The sequence below is a fragment of the Pelophylax lessonae genome, assembly GCF_965119305.1.
Source record: "Pelophylax lessonae genome assembly, contig: HAP1_SCAFFOLD_350, whole genome shotgun sequence".
Lineage (NCBI taxonomy): Eukaryota > Metazoa > Chordata > Amphibia > Anura > Ranidae > Pelophylax > Pelophylax lessonae.
In genome coordinates, this window is record NW_028119994.1 from 97,042 (window position 1) to 117,185 (window position 20,144).

Here is a 20,144-nt window from a genome sequence, read left to right on the forward strand (position 1 = left end):
GTTAACCAGATGTAGTCGGACACCTGTCGATCTAGGTGTTCCCTGATGCTGGATCCGGAGTACAGCTGTTGATGGGTCGGCTGAAAGAATGATCTCATATCTAAAGTGACCCAACACATCTTCAAAATGCCCTCTTCTTGCAGCCGCTGTTGGGTTGGTACCCGGAACGGTTTCTCTGTGAGTGGAAATTCCTCTGACAGCAAATGCAAAATCAGGATGCAGCATTTCTCGAAGCAAGGCCTGGAAGTGCTGCGTTCTGATCGCCCTCTGTGATGGTGGAAACATTTCCGTCATTTTTTGTTTGTACCGGGGGTCTAAGTACGTTGCCACCCAGTACTGGTCCTTGCCCTTTATGCTTTTTATACGGGGGTCCCCCCTTAAAACACTGGAGCATGAAGGCCCCCATTTGCACTAAACTGGAATCGGTTTAGTGGCCTGGCTCCAGCTCATCATCCAGGATAATGTCATCCTTGTTCTCCTCCCCCATCCACGGACAACACCAGGGATCCCAGAAAGGTTTAAAGCATGCTCTTCTTGCTCCTCCTCATCCGCCCCGGCACCTTCCTCCTCTGACTCCTCTTCAGACTCCTGTTGTTGACTTGTCTCAGATGGAGTAGCACCCCCTGGGATTTCATCCAACATTGCAACTTCCTCATCTTCCTGCTCTTGCTCCTCGATGGCTTGATCAATGACACGACACAATGCACGCTCCAGAAAGAAGTCGTAAGGTACGATATCACTGATCAGTTTGGTGATCTCATTGAATGGCCGCAGGAGTCTGCATGCGTCGCACATGAGCAGCCACTGGCACGGTGAAAAAAACCCAAGCTCCCCAGAACCTGTCCTGCCGCAGAGTTCGTACAGGTAGTCGTTAACTGCACGTTTCTGCTGGAGCAGCCTATCAAACATATGCAATGTTGAGTTCCATCATGTCAGGCAGTCACAAATAAGACGTCTGAAGGGCAGGTTGTGTCGCCGCTGAATGTCAGCAAGGCGAGCCATGGCTGTGTAATATCTTCTGAAATGGCCCAAGATTTTCCTGGCCTGCCGCAAGACGTCCTGGACCCCAGGGTATTTGGCAACGAATCGCTGCATGACCAAGTTCAGGACTTGTGCCATGCATGGCATGTGTGTAATTTTGCCTTGTTTCAGCACGCTCAGCAGATTGGCACCGTTGTCGCACACCACTTTACCAACTGTCAAATTGAGCGGTGTCAGCCACTGATCTGCCTGTGAACGCAAAGCTGAAAGTAGTGCAGGACCAGTGTGGCTCTTGGCTTCCAGGCACAACAGACGCAGCACAGCATGGCAACGTCTCACCTTGCATGTGGAATAGGTTCTGGGGATCTTGGGAGGAGTCAGCCAAGGAGGAGAGGGAGGATGGAGAAGGGGGAGGAGAAGAAGAGGCAGGCCTGCATGCAATCCGTGGCGGTAAAACCAAATCTACACGGGTGCCACGGGTTACATGCTTGACGGCCGTCAGAAGGTTTACCCAGTGGGCAGTAAAAGTTATATAGCTTCCCTGCCCGTGTTTGCTACACCATGTGTCTGTGGTCAGATGTATCTTGGCACTGACACTGTGTGCCAGAGATACTGTATATTCACTTGCCGCTGAATATGGCCATACAGCTCTGGAATGCCCTTCTGCGAGAAATATTTCCTTCCTGGGACCTTCCATTGTTGTGTTCCAATGGCCACAAATTTCCACCAGTTGATATGGCAGTAGTTGGCGGGCTATCAGATCTGACAAGCCAGCAGTCAACCGTTGAGCAAGAGGGTTATCCGGCGTCATCATTTTTTTTTAAGCTCCAACATTTGGGCCACGGAAGCCTGCCTTTTTCCAGAACAACGTGAGGACGGCATGATGGAAGGTGGAGTGGAGGACAATTGTGAGGAGAGAGGAGAAGGAGAAGAGGCTGGACGGTGAGAGCCTGGAGTGTGGCTTTGTGGGTTCTGGTGGCGTTGCTCCCACTGGGCTCATGATGGGTATCCAGGTGCCTTCTTAAGGCAGTCGTCCCTAGGTGAGTGTTGGGCTTACCGCGACTTATGTGTTGACTGCAAAGGCTGCAGATGGCAGCACTATTGTCAGCAGCAGACACATTAAAAAAATCCAACACTGCAGAGCAATGTGCCGGCGTCTTGGGAGCGCCAGATGTGACTGTACATGGTTGATGGCTCACTCCCGATACATTAGCAGTCTGCTTTGTCCCTCCTGTGCAATGTACTTTCCGCCTGCTTCTCCTCCCTATCTGCTGGTCCATCTCTCCCTCTGAACTCCCCTCCTCTTCCTTTCTTGTGGGCACCCACGTGACGTCCATAGACAATTCATCATCGACGTCACATTCCCCACCACTAACATTTGAGATCTTGGAGTAGGCAGCAACAGCGGGGACCAACCTCTTTGGGCTAATCTGGGTACAGTCATCAGACTGCTGAGTGGCGGCTGTTGCTACCTCCTCTTCCTGATTCGATGCCAAGAATGGCTGCGCATCGCAAATGTCTTGTGATGGATCAGAAAATAATTCCAGTGACTCAAGCGGAAGGTATATGGTGGTGGTGGTGTCTTTGGTGGCGCACACAGCAGAGAGTGAAGAGGGTGCAGATAGAGAGGATGAGGAGGGTGCAGAAGAGGAAAGCTGAGTGAGCCACTCAACCAAGTCTGGTGCGTCCTTTGACGTAATTGAACGCACCTTCTGAAACTTCACACTTTTCCGGCCTACTGCTTCTGCCCTACCCCTACCACCCCTGCGTAAGGGCCTGCCTCTTCCTCTGCCTGTCATTTTAAATTACCCTGTGACAAAAGTCTCTAGAGAAGCGCAGTGTATGTGGAAAAAGATATATAAAGATATATAAATACCCCAATATTTGCTACTTTGTGTAAACATAGAGTTTGCCTTGTTTATATGTCTGTATTCTTGGTCCTGTCCCCTCAGCCGCAGCTTTATGTCAATGACAGTATACGCTCACCGGACAGATCCTCCCCCCGGCGCACATAGGGGCGTTCTTTCGCCCCATCACCGGTCACCTGATCCCGCCGCGGGCGGAGATTCAGACCCGGATACTGTGCGTCGGCGTGCCCGGAACGCACGCCGCGGCCAACCTATGTGTGGGCGGCGTCTGTGCGCTCCGGACACGGGGGACCTCCATTGGTCCACACACGCCCTGGGAGGAGACTAGACGTAGGCTCCGGCGCATGCGCCGGCGTACTTAATGGCGGACCGCGCTCTACTCAGAGCGCGCCGCCATTACTCACACATACAGACCTACACAGGTAAGTTATTCTCTTTTTTTGGATATCTTGAATCACTCTCATGATACCCGCATTTGCCATAGAACTTTTGCCAACATTCATTCTAACACCTTGGCACTTTTCGAGACTTCTACTAATACTATCTTCCCCTCACTTGGCGATTCTTATCCCTGGCTATATACTGCTCTCACATTCCTCCCCACCACCCAGTTTTTCTTTTCCTTTTCTTTCTTTTTCCTCATGAACTGTAGGACTCACGTTGGGAAATGAGGCCTTTCCTACCCTTGCATTTACTTCCTACCCACTTACCTTCTGATATTCCTTACGATTTCATGTTTGACATATTTCATGTCAACAGGGATGCAGGGCTGGATACGTCCCAGCACTACAAATCCAACGGGGGAAACACACATTCATTCTACTACTATTTTACAGGTAGTCATTACCAACAATATCCTTTCTTATTTCCCCTTCTGTTTTCTATTATAGACATACTTCATTTAATTTTCCCTCTATTTCTTTTCACAACCATCTAGATGACCTGTGTGTTCTTGACCTTACTTTGGAGATCCTCGTGGGATTTTCTGTTCGTGGAGCTCTCCTCTTACTGTCATTTGCCAAACCACTGTGTATTTGGCTTATAATCATTTAAATCTCCCTTGGAAGCCTATACAATATTAACAAATTGCTCTGAGCCTATCTTGTATAGACCCAGTTCAACCAGCATATACTTCTTGCGGCCATAGACAATTGAAGGCCTTTTTCTCATCCACCAAGGCCCATCCCTCTGGTCTCACGTCCTGGATTCCACAGAGGTCTTACATATCTGGTACGTAATCATAGAGGCATTTTTGCCCCCCCCTTTTTCACATCTAAATACGACAAACACTGTGTATAATGAATTATGTGATATATTGTTTCTAACATTGTTGAATACATGTGAAATCTAATTTTATACTTATCATTTGTATCATACTCATTGTTACCTTTTATGCTCCTAGTCTGAGTTCTGGTGTTCTTTGGACTATCGAGAAAGGCAATGGGACCGAAACGCGTCTAGTCCGATCCAGACACCTCAGACCCTCTTGGTTCCAAGATGTATCTATGACCTTGTTTTTATCCGATACTTTATGTATGATTATGTATGTTTTATCTTTGTAATACGTGTAATAAAATTTATACACTTCCATACTCAAGTCCTGATTCTTGCCGTTGAAAGTCCCAATCCTCAGGGGTTATTTTTGTTCCATATACATTAGGGATGTTGGCAAGATTCCAGGTTTAAAACACAGAATCCGAATTTATCTTCTCTGATAAAGTGCATATGTGTCACAGTCACAGCTTTTATTTACACAATCATACAGTATATTGCTATTCCTTCACCACTTGGCACTTTCATTCACTGTCACTTTTCCTTCACAGTGATGTTTGTTCGCTATTATTGGTCACTATACAGAATTGACTGCTAATTCCTTTAATTCTCTATCTTGACTCTTTATCTATCACTCAGTTTTTATTTATAACATCTGGCATATGGTCAAGCGCATAGGTTCTTTTTATTCTCACTCCTGCATATAAATACCCCGCTTCAATCTGTGGTATTGGGGGGGCCACTGGTTTATCACACCAGTTCTACAAAGAATTGGCCAGTAACTGTTGTCACTGTGTGTAGCACAGTTAACGCAGCAAAAGAGGCAATATTTTTGCAGGACACAAATACACTGTTCTAAAAGTATATTGTTAGATAACACCCGCTTCAATCTATGGTTTAGGGGGGGTCACTGGTCTATTGTGCCAGTTATAATACTTGTCACTCTTTGTAGTTGTAGTATCGCTGCAGAAACGCTCACCACACCAGTCACAATGCTGCACAGTGCACAATACAAATCCACTATAATATGCTTTCTATATTAGAATAAAGAATTCTCCTCACCTCTCTGGTCAGATCTGTGTTTTATTAATAGAGATAAGAGTAATATCATGTGACAAGCGAGAGAAAGCAAGGTGGCAGCATGGGGTCTGGGTAAAGAGTGGGGGACAGAAGCATCGAATAAGGGTTGTGAGGAGTTGAGATCTGCAATGTTGAATAAGGGAATGAGGAGTGGGGGACAACAATGTTAGATGGGGGGTGAGGAGCGGGGAACAGCAGTGTTAGATGGGGGGGTGAGGAGCGGGGAACAGCGGTGTTAGATGGGGGGTGAGGAGTGGGGTACAGCAGTGTTAGACGGGGGAGGGGTGAGGAGCGGGGTATAGCAGTGTTAGATGGGGGGGTGAGGAGCGGGGGACAGTGGTGTCAGATGGGGGGGTGAGGAGCGGGGGACAGTGGTGTCAGATGGGGGGGTGAGGAGCGGGGGACAGTGGTGTAGATGGGGGCAGGTAGCCATGTCTGGTATCTTCTGACACATGCAGAGTATAGATGGCACAGACACAGTGGGGTTCCCGGTCATCCAGTATATACAGATCTGGGGGCCCAGTTGGTGTTGGGGCAGAGGACGGGATTAATGTAGTAACGAGGGAGGAAAGCTGCTGAATATTTCCAGAGGTGAGTGTCGGGGTCACCCTAAGCTCTGCCTCTTCCCCAGATAGATTATGAGTACCTCGGCTCTGCCTGGTGAGGGCGCTACAGGAGAGCTGGAGGAAGTTTTGCTGCTCATCCTACTTATGTGATTTCACCGGGGGACTCCAATCTGATTCTCAGTGTTATACATTTCTCTGTTTCTGTTCCTCCAGCATAAAAACGGAAGGAGGACATTTTCTTTATGTAATTAAAGATTATAAATAGAAAATAATATTTTATTACCTCCTCTGCTGCCACTTCCAGCTACGTCTCCTCTTTACTTTCTCCCGACTTGCCTCTGAAATTCCTTTCTATATCTGACATCACTTCCTCTGTGGACCTACATCACTTCCTGTCAGTGTCACTTCCTGTCTTTACCTCATCACTTCCTGTCAGTATCTTACATCACTTCCTGTCTGTGAGTTCCATCTGAGAGAAGTCAGGTCACCACCTTGTGGACCATATTGGGATTGATTGATTGATTGTAGTCGTTTTTGTTCCTCGCAGCAAAACAGTTGAGTTCTCTCGGTGATGTTTTGGTTATTTGCTCTAACAGGTAACTTTTCAGGAGTGGCCTTCAGGGTGTTTCCCTTTATCTTCTTGCGAACAGTATCAGTATTTCTTGCTAGAAAACTACTTAGAACCCCCAAACATTATACATTTTTTTTTAGCGGAGACCCAAGAGAAAGAAATGGGGAAAGTTGCAATTTTTTATGTCACACGGTATTTGCGCAGCATTTTGCAAACTCAATTTTTTAGGGGGAAAATTAATTTTAATTCATTAAAAAAACACAATACCCCTAATCTCAATTTTTTTGTATAATGTGAAAGATGATGTTATTCCGAGTAAATAGATACCCAACATGTCATGCTTTAAAATTGCGCACACTCGTAGACAAATTACGGTACTTAAAAATCTCCATAGGTGACCTTTAAAAGGCCTTCGCAGGTGACCTGTTTAGAGTTACACAGAAGATCTAGCGCTAGAATATTTGCTCTCGCTCTCATGTTCACCTCATATGTGTGGTGCGAATACTGTTTACATATGCATGCGCAGCTAACTTATGTGTTCGCTTCTACGTGCGAGCACGGAGGGACAGGGGCTCTTTACATTTTTTTTTCTTATTTTTTTTTTGTTACTTTTTATCTTTACTCTGTCCCTTTTTTTTCCATCACTTTTATTCCTAATACAAGGAATGTAAACATCCCTTGTAATAGAAATAAGGATGACAGGTCCTCTTTATGGAGACATCTGGGTGTCAAAAAGACCCCAAATCTCTTCTTTAACTTTAAAAGCAAAAGATAAAAAAAAAGATTTACTTCTAGCCTGGATCAGAACTGACGTCATGATGTCCTCCAAGGCCATGGGGGGTGATCAAAGAGTATCTACACTTTGATCGTCTATGGGAGCAGCCAGCCAAACCATCCGATCATTTCTTAGGCAAACCGACGAAAACGGTAAGCCCAAACACCGGTGAGCGGCAGGAGAAGGGAGTATGTCCCTTCCCGCTGCTTCAGAAAGCTCATAAGCTGCTCAGAATGGTTTCATGAGAAAGCCTGAAAAAACGATTCCGGGGTTATGGCATATAGCTTCGGCCATAACCCCAGTAAACCACAATTGCGGTCAGCAAGTATCAGTTCGTTGTTCCCGAAAAAATGCGTATTCAGGTTGGGGGGGGGGAGCCTGTAGATGAAAACTAACTGTGCAGATTTGAATAAAGGTGAATAATTCCTATCCTACAGGTGAAGTCCATTTATGTACCTCCCAGAACCTAGCCCAAAAAACCCTCTGAGATGGCGTCCTCCCCATCCTGCCTTGTTGCTAGGTTGTAGCTAAGATAATCCCTGCCATTACTGCTTACCCTCACTATTACGAGAGGGAGGTCTCTACGATGCAAATCCTGCAACTGTGTGATCCAACTTCCTTTTCGTAGAAGCTCTGAGCTCAGAGCTGCTGTGACTTAGGAGATAGCAAACTGCGCTTGAACTTGAATCATAGATGGCCCCCAGTTTTTTTCCAACTGACGAGGCCCTTTCTCCTCCGATTGACCAGAGTACGCCCCCCCAAAGTCTAAAGGACAGTAAACTGACTCATTGTTTAGAAGGTTTGGAGACCCCCTGATCTAGGAGAACACTTCTATGAGCTCCAGAAATCTCATGCAGAAGCAAAAAGTTGGGTGATCCTTGGACTGAAGAGCCTGGGAACAGAGAGTTTTAAGATTCTCTTGGGGAAGAAAAACTCTTGCTTGAGCTGTGTTTAGAATGAGACTCAGATATTCTAAGTGATGAGTTGGTTCCAGTACTGAGTTCTGAAGGTTCAGGACCAGTTGAACCTTCGCAATGTCAGGACAGTTCCAGCTATGCTGTCAGCCAGAACCTAAGCTAATGGAGGTGTTCCAGATATCCCACAATGGGGATACCCTGGGAGCACAGCAAGGCTAGCCCTGGGGGCAAGCGCCTTGGTGAACACTCAAAGTGCAGAAGAGATGATGAACCAGAGAAGCTGAAGGGCCACAGCAAAGGGGAAGAATTGCTTGTGGGCCAGAAAAACAGGAACATTCAAGTATCCATCCTTGATGTCCACAGAGTTTAGAAAGTCTCAATGTTTATACAGTATAAATATTGGCAGGAAGTGTTAGATAAGCAAAATTCTGTATATGATATTGTGCTGATATTGTGCTGACTCTGGATCCCTATTTCTTCTGGGGTAAGTATATTCTCCACAATGGATCATGACCGGGTAGAGGCTATTACGAGATCACTTTTTATGCAGTAGCCCGTAAGCTGATAGCCTCATGTTGGGTTTCACCCAGTCCTCCAACCCTCGGAGACTGGATCCGGGAAATGGATAAACTAATGTTTGAGAAATACACTTAAGCTCAATGTAATGCCTCCCGGAATTTTGAAAAATAGTTGAAAAAAATGGAAGGATGCATCACGTTCCAATTTTTAATTTTAATCCTAACTCTAATGTATAATAAAGGTTGGGTATGTTCTCTCTTATTGGTCGAGAGGGATAGGTCAGGGACAGCCTGGTTTTCAGTGCCATGTGACCTGGACTGTCCACAGAATTGTCTCACAATGACACGATGTTGTGTTGTTGGGGACTGGAATGGAACTGGGCAAATGGAACTGTCTAGAACAGTGGTCTCCAAACTAGGGCCTAGGGGCCAAATTCCCTTTGCTCGCTTTTATCTGGCCCTTGGAACAGAAATCCTCCCAATGACACCAACAATGGGGCGCTGCTTTTCATTAACTGAGAATTGCGCGGTGGCGTGACGTTGTACCCAAATAAAATTGATGTCCTTTTTATCCCAAAAATAGAGCTTTCTTTTGGTTGTATTTGATCACCTCTGTGGTTTTAATTTTTTGTGCTATAAACAAAAAAAAGACTGATTTAAAAAATATATATATATATATATATTTTTCATTTCTGCCATAAAACATCCAATAAAAAAAAAATCGAATTTACTGACAGACTCAATGGCAGCCTACGTGTGGGTTAGTCCCGCCTCCTCCTTCCTCATAGGACTCTACCCCAATACATTTTTGCTCCGGTCCAGAGGCCGTGTTCCTTTTTTGTCCTCCTCCTAAATGGATTATGGTAAATTCTTACCTCATGAAAATTCCCCGATTCAGGCCTGGCGGTCTGCACGATGGATCCTGTTGGTGTTCCCCTCCCCTCGCTATTAGCGGGGTAGGACGCGGGCGTGGAATCTGGTGCCATGAAGAGCTTACAAGCCTGGCCATTGGCAGGCAAGTGGCAATATGGCCAATCGTCCCAGCTATTAGTGGGAGGCCCATTTATACGCCCTGACAAGCGTGCAGCTGCGGTGTCCTTTGTTGTTCCCAGGTCTGGTCGTGGATTGGTAACATTGTTCTCGTTTATGGCAGCAGTTTATTTTGTATTGTCTTGCACTGTGTGTATTTCCTATTTTGTTTCCGTGGGGTCTAGCTCCGCTATGAGACTTGCGGCGTTCCATTCTGCGTCTTTCTCGTCCGCTCTGCTGCTTACTTTTTCCGATCCTCGATCTGAATCGAGGCTTGGTTCATGCATTTGCAGTACGGGCAAAATGTGCACAAGCGCTGACGGATGGCGAGGCTTACGGTGCAGGCGCCGGGGGGCGGTGACGTCATTCTGGCGGCAGATTTAAATAGCTATCCTTGGGTTGCTTTGCGGTTCATTGATGGCTTCCCGTGCTCTGCGGCTGTCTTCTAAGGGTTAGTGCTGCCTATGCTGGGATGAGAAGCCTGTGTGCTCCCCTTTCTTCATGTATCTAATACCTTGGTCTTTAGTAGCCCACCTTAGGAGTATGGATGTTTCACCGTCCCCTGGTGGCCAGCCCTTACACTACAGGTAAGATTGGCTTTTTTCCTCTCCCTGTATGGTTTGGGCTTTCCCTGTTCTATTTACCCTTCACTTTCTCTTAAGCCCTTCTAGGTCTGAAAGGCTACACACGGCCCATGAAGATAAAGACCCTCCTAGGTCACAACACCGGCATTCATCTTCAAGTTCTAGGCACCATAGTTCATCTTCCAGGCGTCATGGTGAAGATTATTCAAGTAGTAAAACAAAACCTCCTCCGCTCAAGTGCTGTCTGATGGAGTAGAAAGAGGTGCACTACAAACTCAGATGTAAAAAGAGCTGTTTGTTGTTTCTTCTTTTTTGTCTTTTCTACCAGTAGTCATGGTGAAGATTCCAGAGTTGCATCAGGACACCGCCAGGAGATCCTGCTGGGGATGTGGATCGCAGGTCCCTGATGGCAAATCGCTTTGTGAGCCCTGTTATGCCCGTGCCGCAAGTGAAAGAGAGGATAGCAGCCAGCAGATGGAGTCTCTGGTTAGGCGGGTGGTTCAGGAATCCTTAAAGAATTTGAATCCTGGCTGAACCAGCACCCCCTGCAGGCACTCCTGTTGGGGACAATCCCTAAATCCCTGGTCCTTCCCAGCAGAGTCACTCCTCATCTAATTCCTCGGATAGTGAGGTAGAAGCGGATGACTCCAGTGTGGGCTTTGATTTTGCCCTTGTTCCCACCTAGTTAAAGCTGTTAAAGAAGCATTGAAGTGGGAGGAACCAGTAGAGTCGCCTTCCCAACAGAGGAGGTATTTTAAGCACCTCAAGAAGGAACGCCCTTACTTTCCCTTTTTGGGTGAGCTTGGCGAGATTATTACAGAGGAATGGGGTTGAACCAAGGGCCGCAGGATGTGTAAGCTGCACAAGAGCGTGGCGTGATCACACGTTTTTTTTGGCCGGCTCTTCCTTATTTCCCTGCTTGCAGTATGGATTGACTCCGGGAGTGACTGCCCACTACGTGGGCGGGCCTCCCGGAAGTGACGTGGCATGCGGTGGAACGCATACACCCGTACTTCCAGGTTTCAGATCCCAGTCGGCGTGCGGGTCAAATGACAGCACGGCCGACAGGGTAGTGTCTGCCATATATCATCCAGCGCTCTCTGCCGCCCTATATCGTGGCATAAAAGGAAACATTATCATATATACCATACACAAGAGAGGAGCCTGATGACAGCACAACGTTTTTTAAAGGCCAGTATACACCACATATGGACATTTATTGTACATCTGTATACACCTATGTAGATATGATTGAAGGCACAGCTACAACACTACTGAAAATTGCGTTTATATAGTGGTATTCCCATGACCCTTATGGGGTCTTTCACTATAAGTACACATTGGTATCATGTGATCTTTTGTTCTCTTTGAAGGTTAGGAGGAAAATACATACCCGTTTTGGTTGTGCATTAAATATATGTTTTATTTATGTTTTATGCATTTACCTTTTGTATGTGTGTTTTTTTCCAAATTTAGTGTTTTTAAGCTGTTCTATTTAAATGCTGCTGCGACAGCCTGGTATGTCATTTGGGGAGTGGGTGGACGATGCTGTTCCTGTGGGGCACACCTTCCATGCCCCGCCCACCGACCTTTGGCCCCCTCCTTGGGACTGGACAGGAAGGGGTGGAGCCAGCTTCCATTTAGCCCCCCGGCAGCCCAGTGTGGGGTCCAGCAGCATTTCTTGGCTCTGAGGATGGCTTGCCCTCGAAACGTGTCGGCCTAGCCACAGAAGTTTTCATGCGGTACACAGCATGCCATCCAGCATTGTGCAGTCCCCTGGCTTTCTTGGAGATCCTATGTCGAATATGTTGATATATGCAATAATCACACCCGTTTTGTGAGTATAATGTATACTTTTTACTATTTTAATAAATATTTTTAGTGGTAATGCACTAGATCGGTGCGCCCCTTTCTTTTTTGTTGTTGTTTTCCAATTGGTTTTCGGACACCCTTGATCATGAGGGGGCTGCAAGATCATTAGTCATACCCATCCAAGTCTGTTGGAAGTATTCCTCTTCCCCCCATCATATTTCACTCGAGCGCAGGAGAATTGTTCTACATTTTGGAGTGGACTGTGGAACAGAGTTCGTCACATTGGGTGAGAGACATCCAGCTTAAAGTATCTGTTAGACTTCTAGACTGAGTCGGGGCGGGACTGCAGAGCTGTTTTAGCAGAAGGCCCTATTAATTCTAACGGTCGTCACAGGACACTGTAGCTCCGCATAGTGCGTGGTGGATCAGAAGGCCTTACCCCTCCTCCCCAGTGTTAGATTGACTGTTAACTGTGGAATACAGAAATCTATTTTCTTCTTCTCCTGTTTGGATTACAATTACTGAATATTACTGTGGGGATTACAGTTAATCAATCACCTTTACTGTGGATTAAAAATACTTTCTTTGGATTGGCTGGCTGGACTATATATAAAAACTCTGTGCGCCAATATCTCCTTCCTCCATTACACCCGATCTCCATCTTCCCAACTAACAGAACGGCAATCTGCCTTGTCTACATTGGCAGACAACTGTTCTGCCTCTCTTGTTAACGATTTCCGGGTGCCGACGGACACCGTGTCCACTGGACCCACTGATTGGTCCCCACTGTGTCCAGTGGGAGCCTGGGTGCCAGCGGTGCGTGTGCATGCCACAGACCCAGAAACGCAGATGAGTACATGATTCTGCGCGGAATGGCCGCCCTACCGCAGTACATGTACGTAGGTTGGTCAAAGAAAAATGTTTCACTGCTAAAGAGAAAGGTTATGACCTGGTGGATTACATGCGGAACTCCTGGGCCCAGCTTAGGACCTTAAGATTGAAGATGTGGTGGATGTCTCCTTTTGGTTGGGAACTGTGGGCAGAGTAGAACTCCTGGAACTCTTCTGGCCTTAGCTCAGTGAGATAGAGTTTGGAAGACTAATGTCATAGACAGGTTGCCAAAAAGTTTAGGGCTTTAGAAAGGGCCTCCAATGGCTGTCAATGTGGTGCCTTCTCCACTCTCCATCTCACTAATAAAACCCCAATGGATGACTCTCTATGAACTGATCACATTCCAATCACCGATCATCTAATCATTGGTAAAAAAGAAGACTCGGCACAGAATATTGTACGAAGAGTTTTTATTGGACAAGATCAGAATAAGCGATTACCACACAGTAATGATATGAATAAAATAAAGCTTAAATATTTTATAATAGAATTAACAAATGTGTCAAATGTATTAATAATCATACATTGGTTGGACCAATAAAAAGCCGGCTACTTCAATAAATCAGAAATGAGCAACAACATGAAGCAAACAATAAAAAAGGTTCACCAGTGAAAGATAAATCCTGATTGGCTGCTGTGGGTTAATGCATGTTACAGTGATCTTTTTCCATCCAGTAGGTTAGATCTATATACATATTTATAAGTAGAACACAAAAAGAATAAAGCATTTCCCGTTAGGTCCTTATGCAGTTGCATAATAGGCCATGTCTTGTCATGGTTTCCCGCCTGTTGCCTCATGTGGGGAGGGATCGGTAAAGGTAGACAGTTGAGTCATGATTTTACCACCCCCTTAAGCTTAAATGGCAGCTGGATGGGGTTGTACACATGGCACTGCAATTTGTGGCTGCTGCAAACCTCGCACCTCCCGGTCACATTGGGCAATGGTATTCAACTGAATGGGGTTGTGTCGCAACAGCTCCGATGCATTCAGTTGCGACGTACTGGCGTGGGTTTTACAGGGTTAACATAAAGGCTCCCAGCTGCCTGCCAACCCCACAGCGGGTCAGAGGGCGATGCGGGTGTAAACCAACCCCGAGTGGACTGTGGTGGTTCCACATTTGTTTATGGACTAAACAGTTCCATCCGTTACAATCCAGCGTCCATTTCCCGTAGTACCAGCAGGGGGTGCACTCTGATGTTTTATTAGATTTCCTTTATTTTTACACGTTCCCGCACTCTGAACATGATATAGGACGCTCGCCAGTATGAACTTTCTGGTTTCTAAGAAATAAAGACATTTCCCGCACTCGTAACATTAAAAAGGCAGCTCACCTGTGTGTAAGTAGATGTTCTTGCTTAGTTAAACATTTCCCGTACTCTGCACAAGATTAGAGACCTATATTTGCCTGCATGAACTTTCTGGTGTCTAACAAGTAAACATTTGAACACAAAACATTTCCCGCACTCTGAACATGAATAGGGAGACTCAACTGTGTGTATTCTCTGATGGTTAAGGTTTCCTTTATGATTAAAACATTTCCCTCAATCTGAACATTAACAGGAAAGCTTACCCCTGTGTATTTTCTGATGTCTAAGAAGGCTTCTTTTTTGATTAAAACATTTCCCGCACTCTGAACATGAATAGGGACGCTCACCTGTGTGTATTCCCTGATGCCTAATAAGGTTTCCTTTCTCATTAAAACATTTCCCGCACTCTGAACATGAATAGGGACGCTCACCTGTGTGTATTCTCTGATGGCTAAGAAGGGTTCCTTTATTATTAAAACATTTCCCGCACTCTGAACATGAATAGGGAAGCTCATCTGTGTGTATTCTCTGATGGCTAAGAAGGGTTCCTTTATTATTAAAACATTTCCCGCACTCTGAACATGAATAGGGACGCTCACCTGTGTGTATTTTCTGATGCCTAAGAAGGTGTCTTTTCTCATTAAAACATTTCCCACACTCTGTACATGAATAGGGACGCTCACCTGTGTGTTTTCTCTGATGGCTAAGAAAGCTTCTTTTCTCAGTAAAACATTTCCCGCACTCTGAACATGAATAGGGACGCTCACCTGTGTGTATTCTCTGATGGTTAAGAAGGCTTACTTTATGATTAAAACTTTTCCCGCACTCTGAACATGAATAGGGACGCTCACCTGTGTGTATTCTCTGGTGCTGAAGAAGGTATGCTTTTTGACTAAAACATTTCCCGCACTCTGAACATGAATAGGGACGCTCTACTGTGTGTATTCTCTGGTGCTGAAGAAGGTTACCTTTGTGACTAAAACATTTCCCACACTCTGAACATGAATAGGGACGCTCCCCTGTGTGAATTATCTGGTGCCTAAGAAGGTTTCCTTTGGAACTAAAACATTTCCCACACTCTGAACATGACAATGAATTCTTTCCTGTATGGTATAAAGAAGATTGCCTGAGATGAGATGGTTTCCCGCACCCGTCAGCACTGTCAGATATTAGAGGACTATGTGAAGTATCAGGAGATTCCAATGATCTCCTCCAATGGTGAGGTCTGTCATGTATATTATGAGGAACGGGATTTACTTCTGGAGAAGATGCCATGTCATTATCTTCTGTAGTCACATCTTCCTCCGATGTCCTTCTATTCCCACCACAGAGTCCGTCTGTCAGAAGACAAGAAAAATTACCAAGAGTTTTCCACACTCATATTTACTGCTCAACACTTTATAATCAGAGTATAGCATCAAGTCAGGGAAACTCCTGCTGGGATATTCATCTGGTCAGTCAAGTAGCAGAGGGGGTTGTTACCAACAGGTGCACTAGATGGGCAACAATGAGACAACCTCCAAAACAGGAATGGACACTGACTCCACCCACTCCCCCAACATCTCCTTGGCCTGCGTCTTATCCCGTTCCCTCCTGTTTATTGATTCTTAGGAATCATCTTTTTTTTTTATTATTATTATTTTTATTGATTTTTAAACATAGAAGTAAAAATAACACAAAAAACCAGACAAGAAACAAACAAGGCAACCAAAACAACTCCCCATCCCCCCCCAACCTCAGTGCAATGCTCATGTACTACAATACTTATAGGAAAATGCAAAAGGAGAACCTCCCAGGAGAACCTCAACGCGGCAGTGTCTCCCCCACACAGACTCTCACCCAGGTCCATACCCCAACCTCCCCCGCCCTCTCACCTCTGCTAGGCATAGACTTCATTTGTTACCTCCCTAAGTATCAGAGGACCTCAACTCACCCCTCTAAGGTGACCGTCACCTTCACCGGTGGTGGACCACAATCACCTCCGAGAAGAGTAGATGGCCTCTCAGTCCAACCCTGCCATATAACACATCCTCTATTCAGGTATGTGGCTCTGTAAAATGGCCGCATCGTGTTCACTGGTCACTTCCAATACTCCACCGATGGCGCTTCGCTCTTCCTCCAATGTAGAAGAATAGCCTTGCCCGCATAGAACAGAGTAACCGACAATAAAATTCTTTGTGCTCCAAGCGGTGCCATTTCCTCCACCAAACCCAGCAAACACACTGTCAGCATCAAAGGTGCCCTCAATGTGGTCCTAGGACTAATCTTTGAAGTGGTAATTCTTGTGGACCAAGGCCAGGGGTATCCAACCACATGCCCCACAACTTTTCAAATTTACCCGGACATCCACGTCTTTTAAAGATGTAGCACCCTCCTAGTCAGGTGCTAGAAAGGGAGTATAGTTTTGGTTCTGTCTGCCTATCAAAGGAGCAGCAGGTAAATTCTATATTGCACTCTGCTTATCAGGGAGCAGGATCTGTGAGTTAGGTCTGCTCAGTGTGCCCAGTGTGTGATTCATCTGGTCTAAGGGAGTGTCCCCAGCTGATCCAATGGGGAGGCACATTGGATGCTGGAGAAAACCTGGCCAATGGCTCACAGGCTTTTGATACAGGCCCAGAGATTGGCACAGATGGGTTGTCTCGGTGCATTGTGGGGCAGGGTATAAAAAGCCACGGGCACATGAGGTAGAAGGGGAAGGGTGGGGATCCTTTTTTTTTTGCTATCTCTTAGTAAATTGAGGCCTCTCTCTGGGGGATTTCCCCCTTCTCTTTCACTCTCTCATATTCTTTGCTTGCCTGACTTTCCTTTCTTCCTCTCTCATACCATCTTTGCCTCCCCTCTTTTTATCTCCATTCTCTTCATACCCCTGCCCCCCCCTTTGCCCCCTATTACTTACCCTCCCCTACCTCTTCCTAACCTCACTTCCCAACCTTCTCCTCGCCCTTCTTAACACATGGATAACATCAGGATCCTCTCAAACAATGCTAAGGGACTTAACGTCCCGGAAAAGAGGAAAATTTTGTTGAACAATTTAAACAATCTAAAATTGATATCACCTTTGTACAGGAGACCCACTTCAGGGATGACAAGCTTCCACTATTTAAGAACTGTTTTTTCCCCTTGGCCTACCACTCTACTTACCCGGAGGCTAAATCAAAAAGAGCCTCTATCATTTTTTCTAGTACGGTACCATGGACACTGCGCGCATATTCTAATAGACCCCAATGGCTGATTTCTGTTTCTGAAGGGCGATGTTGGTGACGTCAGAGTGACTTTGACCACCAATTATGCTCCCAACAGCCAGCAGGATGAGTTCATTACTAGAGGTATGGAGAAGCTCCTGGAGTTCTCTGAGGGTCAACTAATTGTTGGGGGAGATTTTAATATCCCTCCGATTCCTTCGGAGGGTACATCTCTGGGATCCTCCTCTATCCCCCCCCCCTGGCGTCCGCAAACGTATTGCAAAGTTAGATGTTTGGTGCCTGATGCATCCCAGAGAACGAGACTATTATTTCTATTCCTCACCTCACCAACTATACTCTCGTATAGACTATTTCTTGATGCCGCATTGTCAATTACACACGATCCCGTGACTCTTTAATAGGCTCTATTACATGGTCCGACCATGCCCCTGTTATACTTTCTTACGCACTAATTGACTTTCGAAGGTCAATAACCCGAATGTGGAGACTAAATGAAAGCCTACTCCAAGATGAGACTGTTTTGACAGATGTAGAGAATTAAACCATTTCTTTCAGACTAACACCATTGCAAATATTGACCCTGGAATCATTTGGGAGGCACACAAGGCAGTGATTTGTGGGGTGCTCATAAAGCATGGCTCCTGGATCAAAAAACAGCATACAGCACAACTAGACTCCTTACTCCAAGCTTTACATGCATTGGAGTCTCATCACAAACACGCTCTGTCACTCTCCTCAGAGGTAGAACCTATGACTCTATGTAGGCAAATTAATGACCTTTCTATTACAAAGCTTAGGCAGCCATGCAAATTTGTCGTAAAATGTCATATGAGTCGGGAAATAAGTGTGGCAGACTATTGGCTAGATCCCTCCGAGAAGAAACCTATTATCTCCCACACAGGTCAAAAAGCCATGTTACCTAGACATATCACACAAGAATTTAAATCCTTCTATGCCTCGCTCTATAACTTACGAACCCCAACCCCCAACAGACCCAAATAGAGGAATATCTGCTCTCTTTCTGGATGCCCTGGTTGTCCCAACACTGACAGTAAATCCCTAGAGGATCCCATCACCTTGGCTGAACTAAAACAGGCCATAGGTGGTTCCAAAGTGGGGAAGGCCACGAGACCGGATGGGTTTACCATACAATATTATAAAACACTCTTTCTGTCACTTGGACAGTTTATGACTGGCATGTTTAATACATGGGGCTCTGGGACATATATCCCCAAGGAGACTTTACAAGCTCACATTTCAGTCATCCCTAAAGAGGGAAAAGATCTCACCTCCTGTGGTAGCTACCGACAGATTTCCTTGCTAAATGTCGATCTTAAACTGTTCACCATAATCCTAGCAACTATGATCCAACAACATCTGACGCAACTGATCCATTTGAATCAAGTTGGATTTGTGCCTACATGTGAGGCAAGGAATAACACAACCATGGTCCTCAACCTCCTCCATGTAGCCACCAAGACCCGCACTCCCCGTGTCCTCCTAAGCACAGACACCGAGAAGGCCTTTGATTGAGTAAATCGGCATTTTATGTTTGCAGTACTTCGACATGTTGGCATTGTCAACACCATGCTAAATTGGATCTCACAGATCTACTCTGTCCCTGCCGCCCAGGTTAAGGCAAATGGTGTCTTATCAGACTACTTCACAATTAGGAATGGGACAAGACAGGGGTGCCCTCTGTCACCCTTACTCTTCGCATTATCACTAGAATCCTTTTTATGTAGAATACGCCTCCGCCCGGTTATCTCAGGCATGACTGTTGGGGTGACCCAGCAGAAAATATCAGCGTATCCAGACGACATGTTATTTTCCCTCATAAATCCCATAATTTCTCTACCGAATCTTCTTCACAAGTTTGAGGTATATGGCACTCTGTCCAATCTAAATATCAACTTTACTAAGTCTGAAGCTATGGGAGTAGGCTTATCAAACCCCCTCCTCCACCAACTGCGAATGCATTTTAAGCTACTCAGCGCTGAAATACCTGGGCACTCTCATTCCACCCAAATTTTCACACATCTTCACGTTCGACTTTCTCCCCCTCCTAAAGAAAGTCCACATTCTATAAGATAAATCAAAATCTGGTCTCCATTCATGGTTTGGGAGATGCAAAATTATTAAAATGTGCATACTCCCTAAGTTCCTATACCTCTTTCAAGCACTTCCGATATTCATCCCTTCGCATTACTTTAAACAAGATGACACCCTACTAGTGGATTTTATCTGGGCACATAAGCGACCTGGGCTATGTAGGAGACTACTCTTGCTTCCTAAATGACTAGGTGGACTGGCAGTGCTGGACTTATGCAAGTACTATCAGGCTACACAATTGGGGAGACTCAGACTGGTGTCATCATGGTGAAGCGAAGCTTTGGCCCAGACTAGAACAGGCCCAATGCGACATACCCCTCCATAGAGCTCCATTGTGCCACCATTCACTACCAGACTCCATAAGACGCCATCCCCTCATAGGTTACATGATAAGAACCTGCTCTAAATTATTCACACAACTTTCACTTTCCCCGACGCACTCACCACTGACACCCATACTGGGGAATCCCCAGTTTACCCCGGGCTACCAAGATAAAACTTTCAGGACCTTGATGGAGTCAGGCTATTTCCAAGCCTCCCATTTTTCAACATCATCTAGTTGGCCTGCACTCAAAGACCTCATGGACTCCTCGGGACCTTACTGTCTAGATTTCTGGAGGGCATCGCAACTCCATAATTTCTTAAACTCATTGCCAC

The 20,144-nt window shown here is 45.8% G+C and overlaps 1 protein-coding gene across 1 annotated transcript in view; it reads right to left on the bottom strand.

The window, feature by feature from the left end:
- LOC309543787 (uncharacterized protein) overlaps positions 1-17,345 on the bottom strand; it is a gene marked incomplete at both ends in the record, with an annotated part of 88,080 nt that extends 70,735 nt beyond the window's left edge. The window contains 4 exon segments of the mRNA XM_082276224.1: positions 14,271-14,406; positions 14,410-14,418; positions 14,422-15,331; positions 17,314-17,345. Coding sequence (XP_082132350.1) covers positions 14,271-14,406; positions 14,410-14,418; positions 14,422-15,331; positions 17,314-17,345 — 1,087 coding nt within the window.
- Between the last annotated feature and the right edge of the window lie 2,799 nt (positions 17,346-20,144).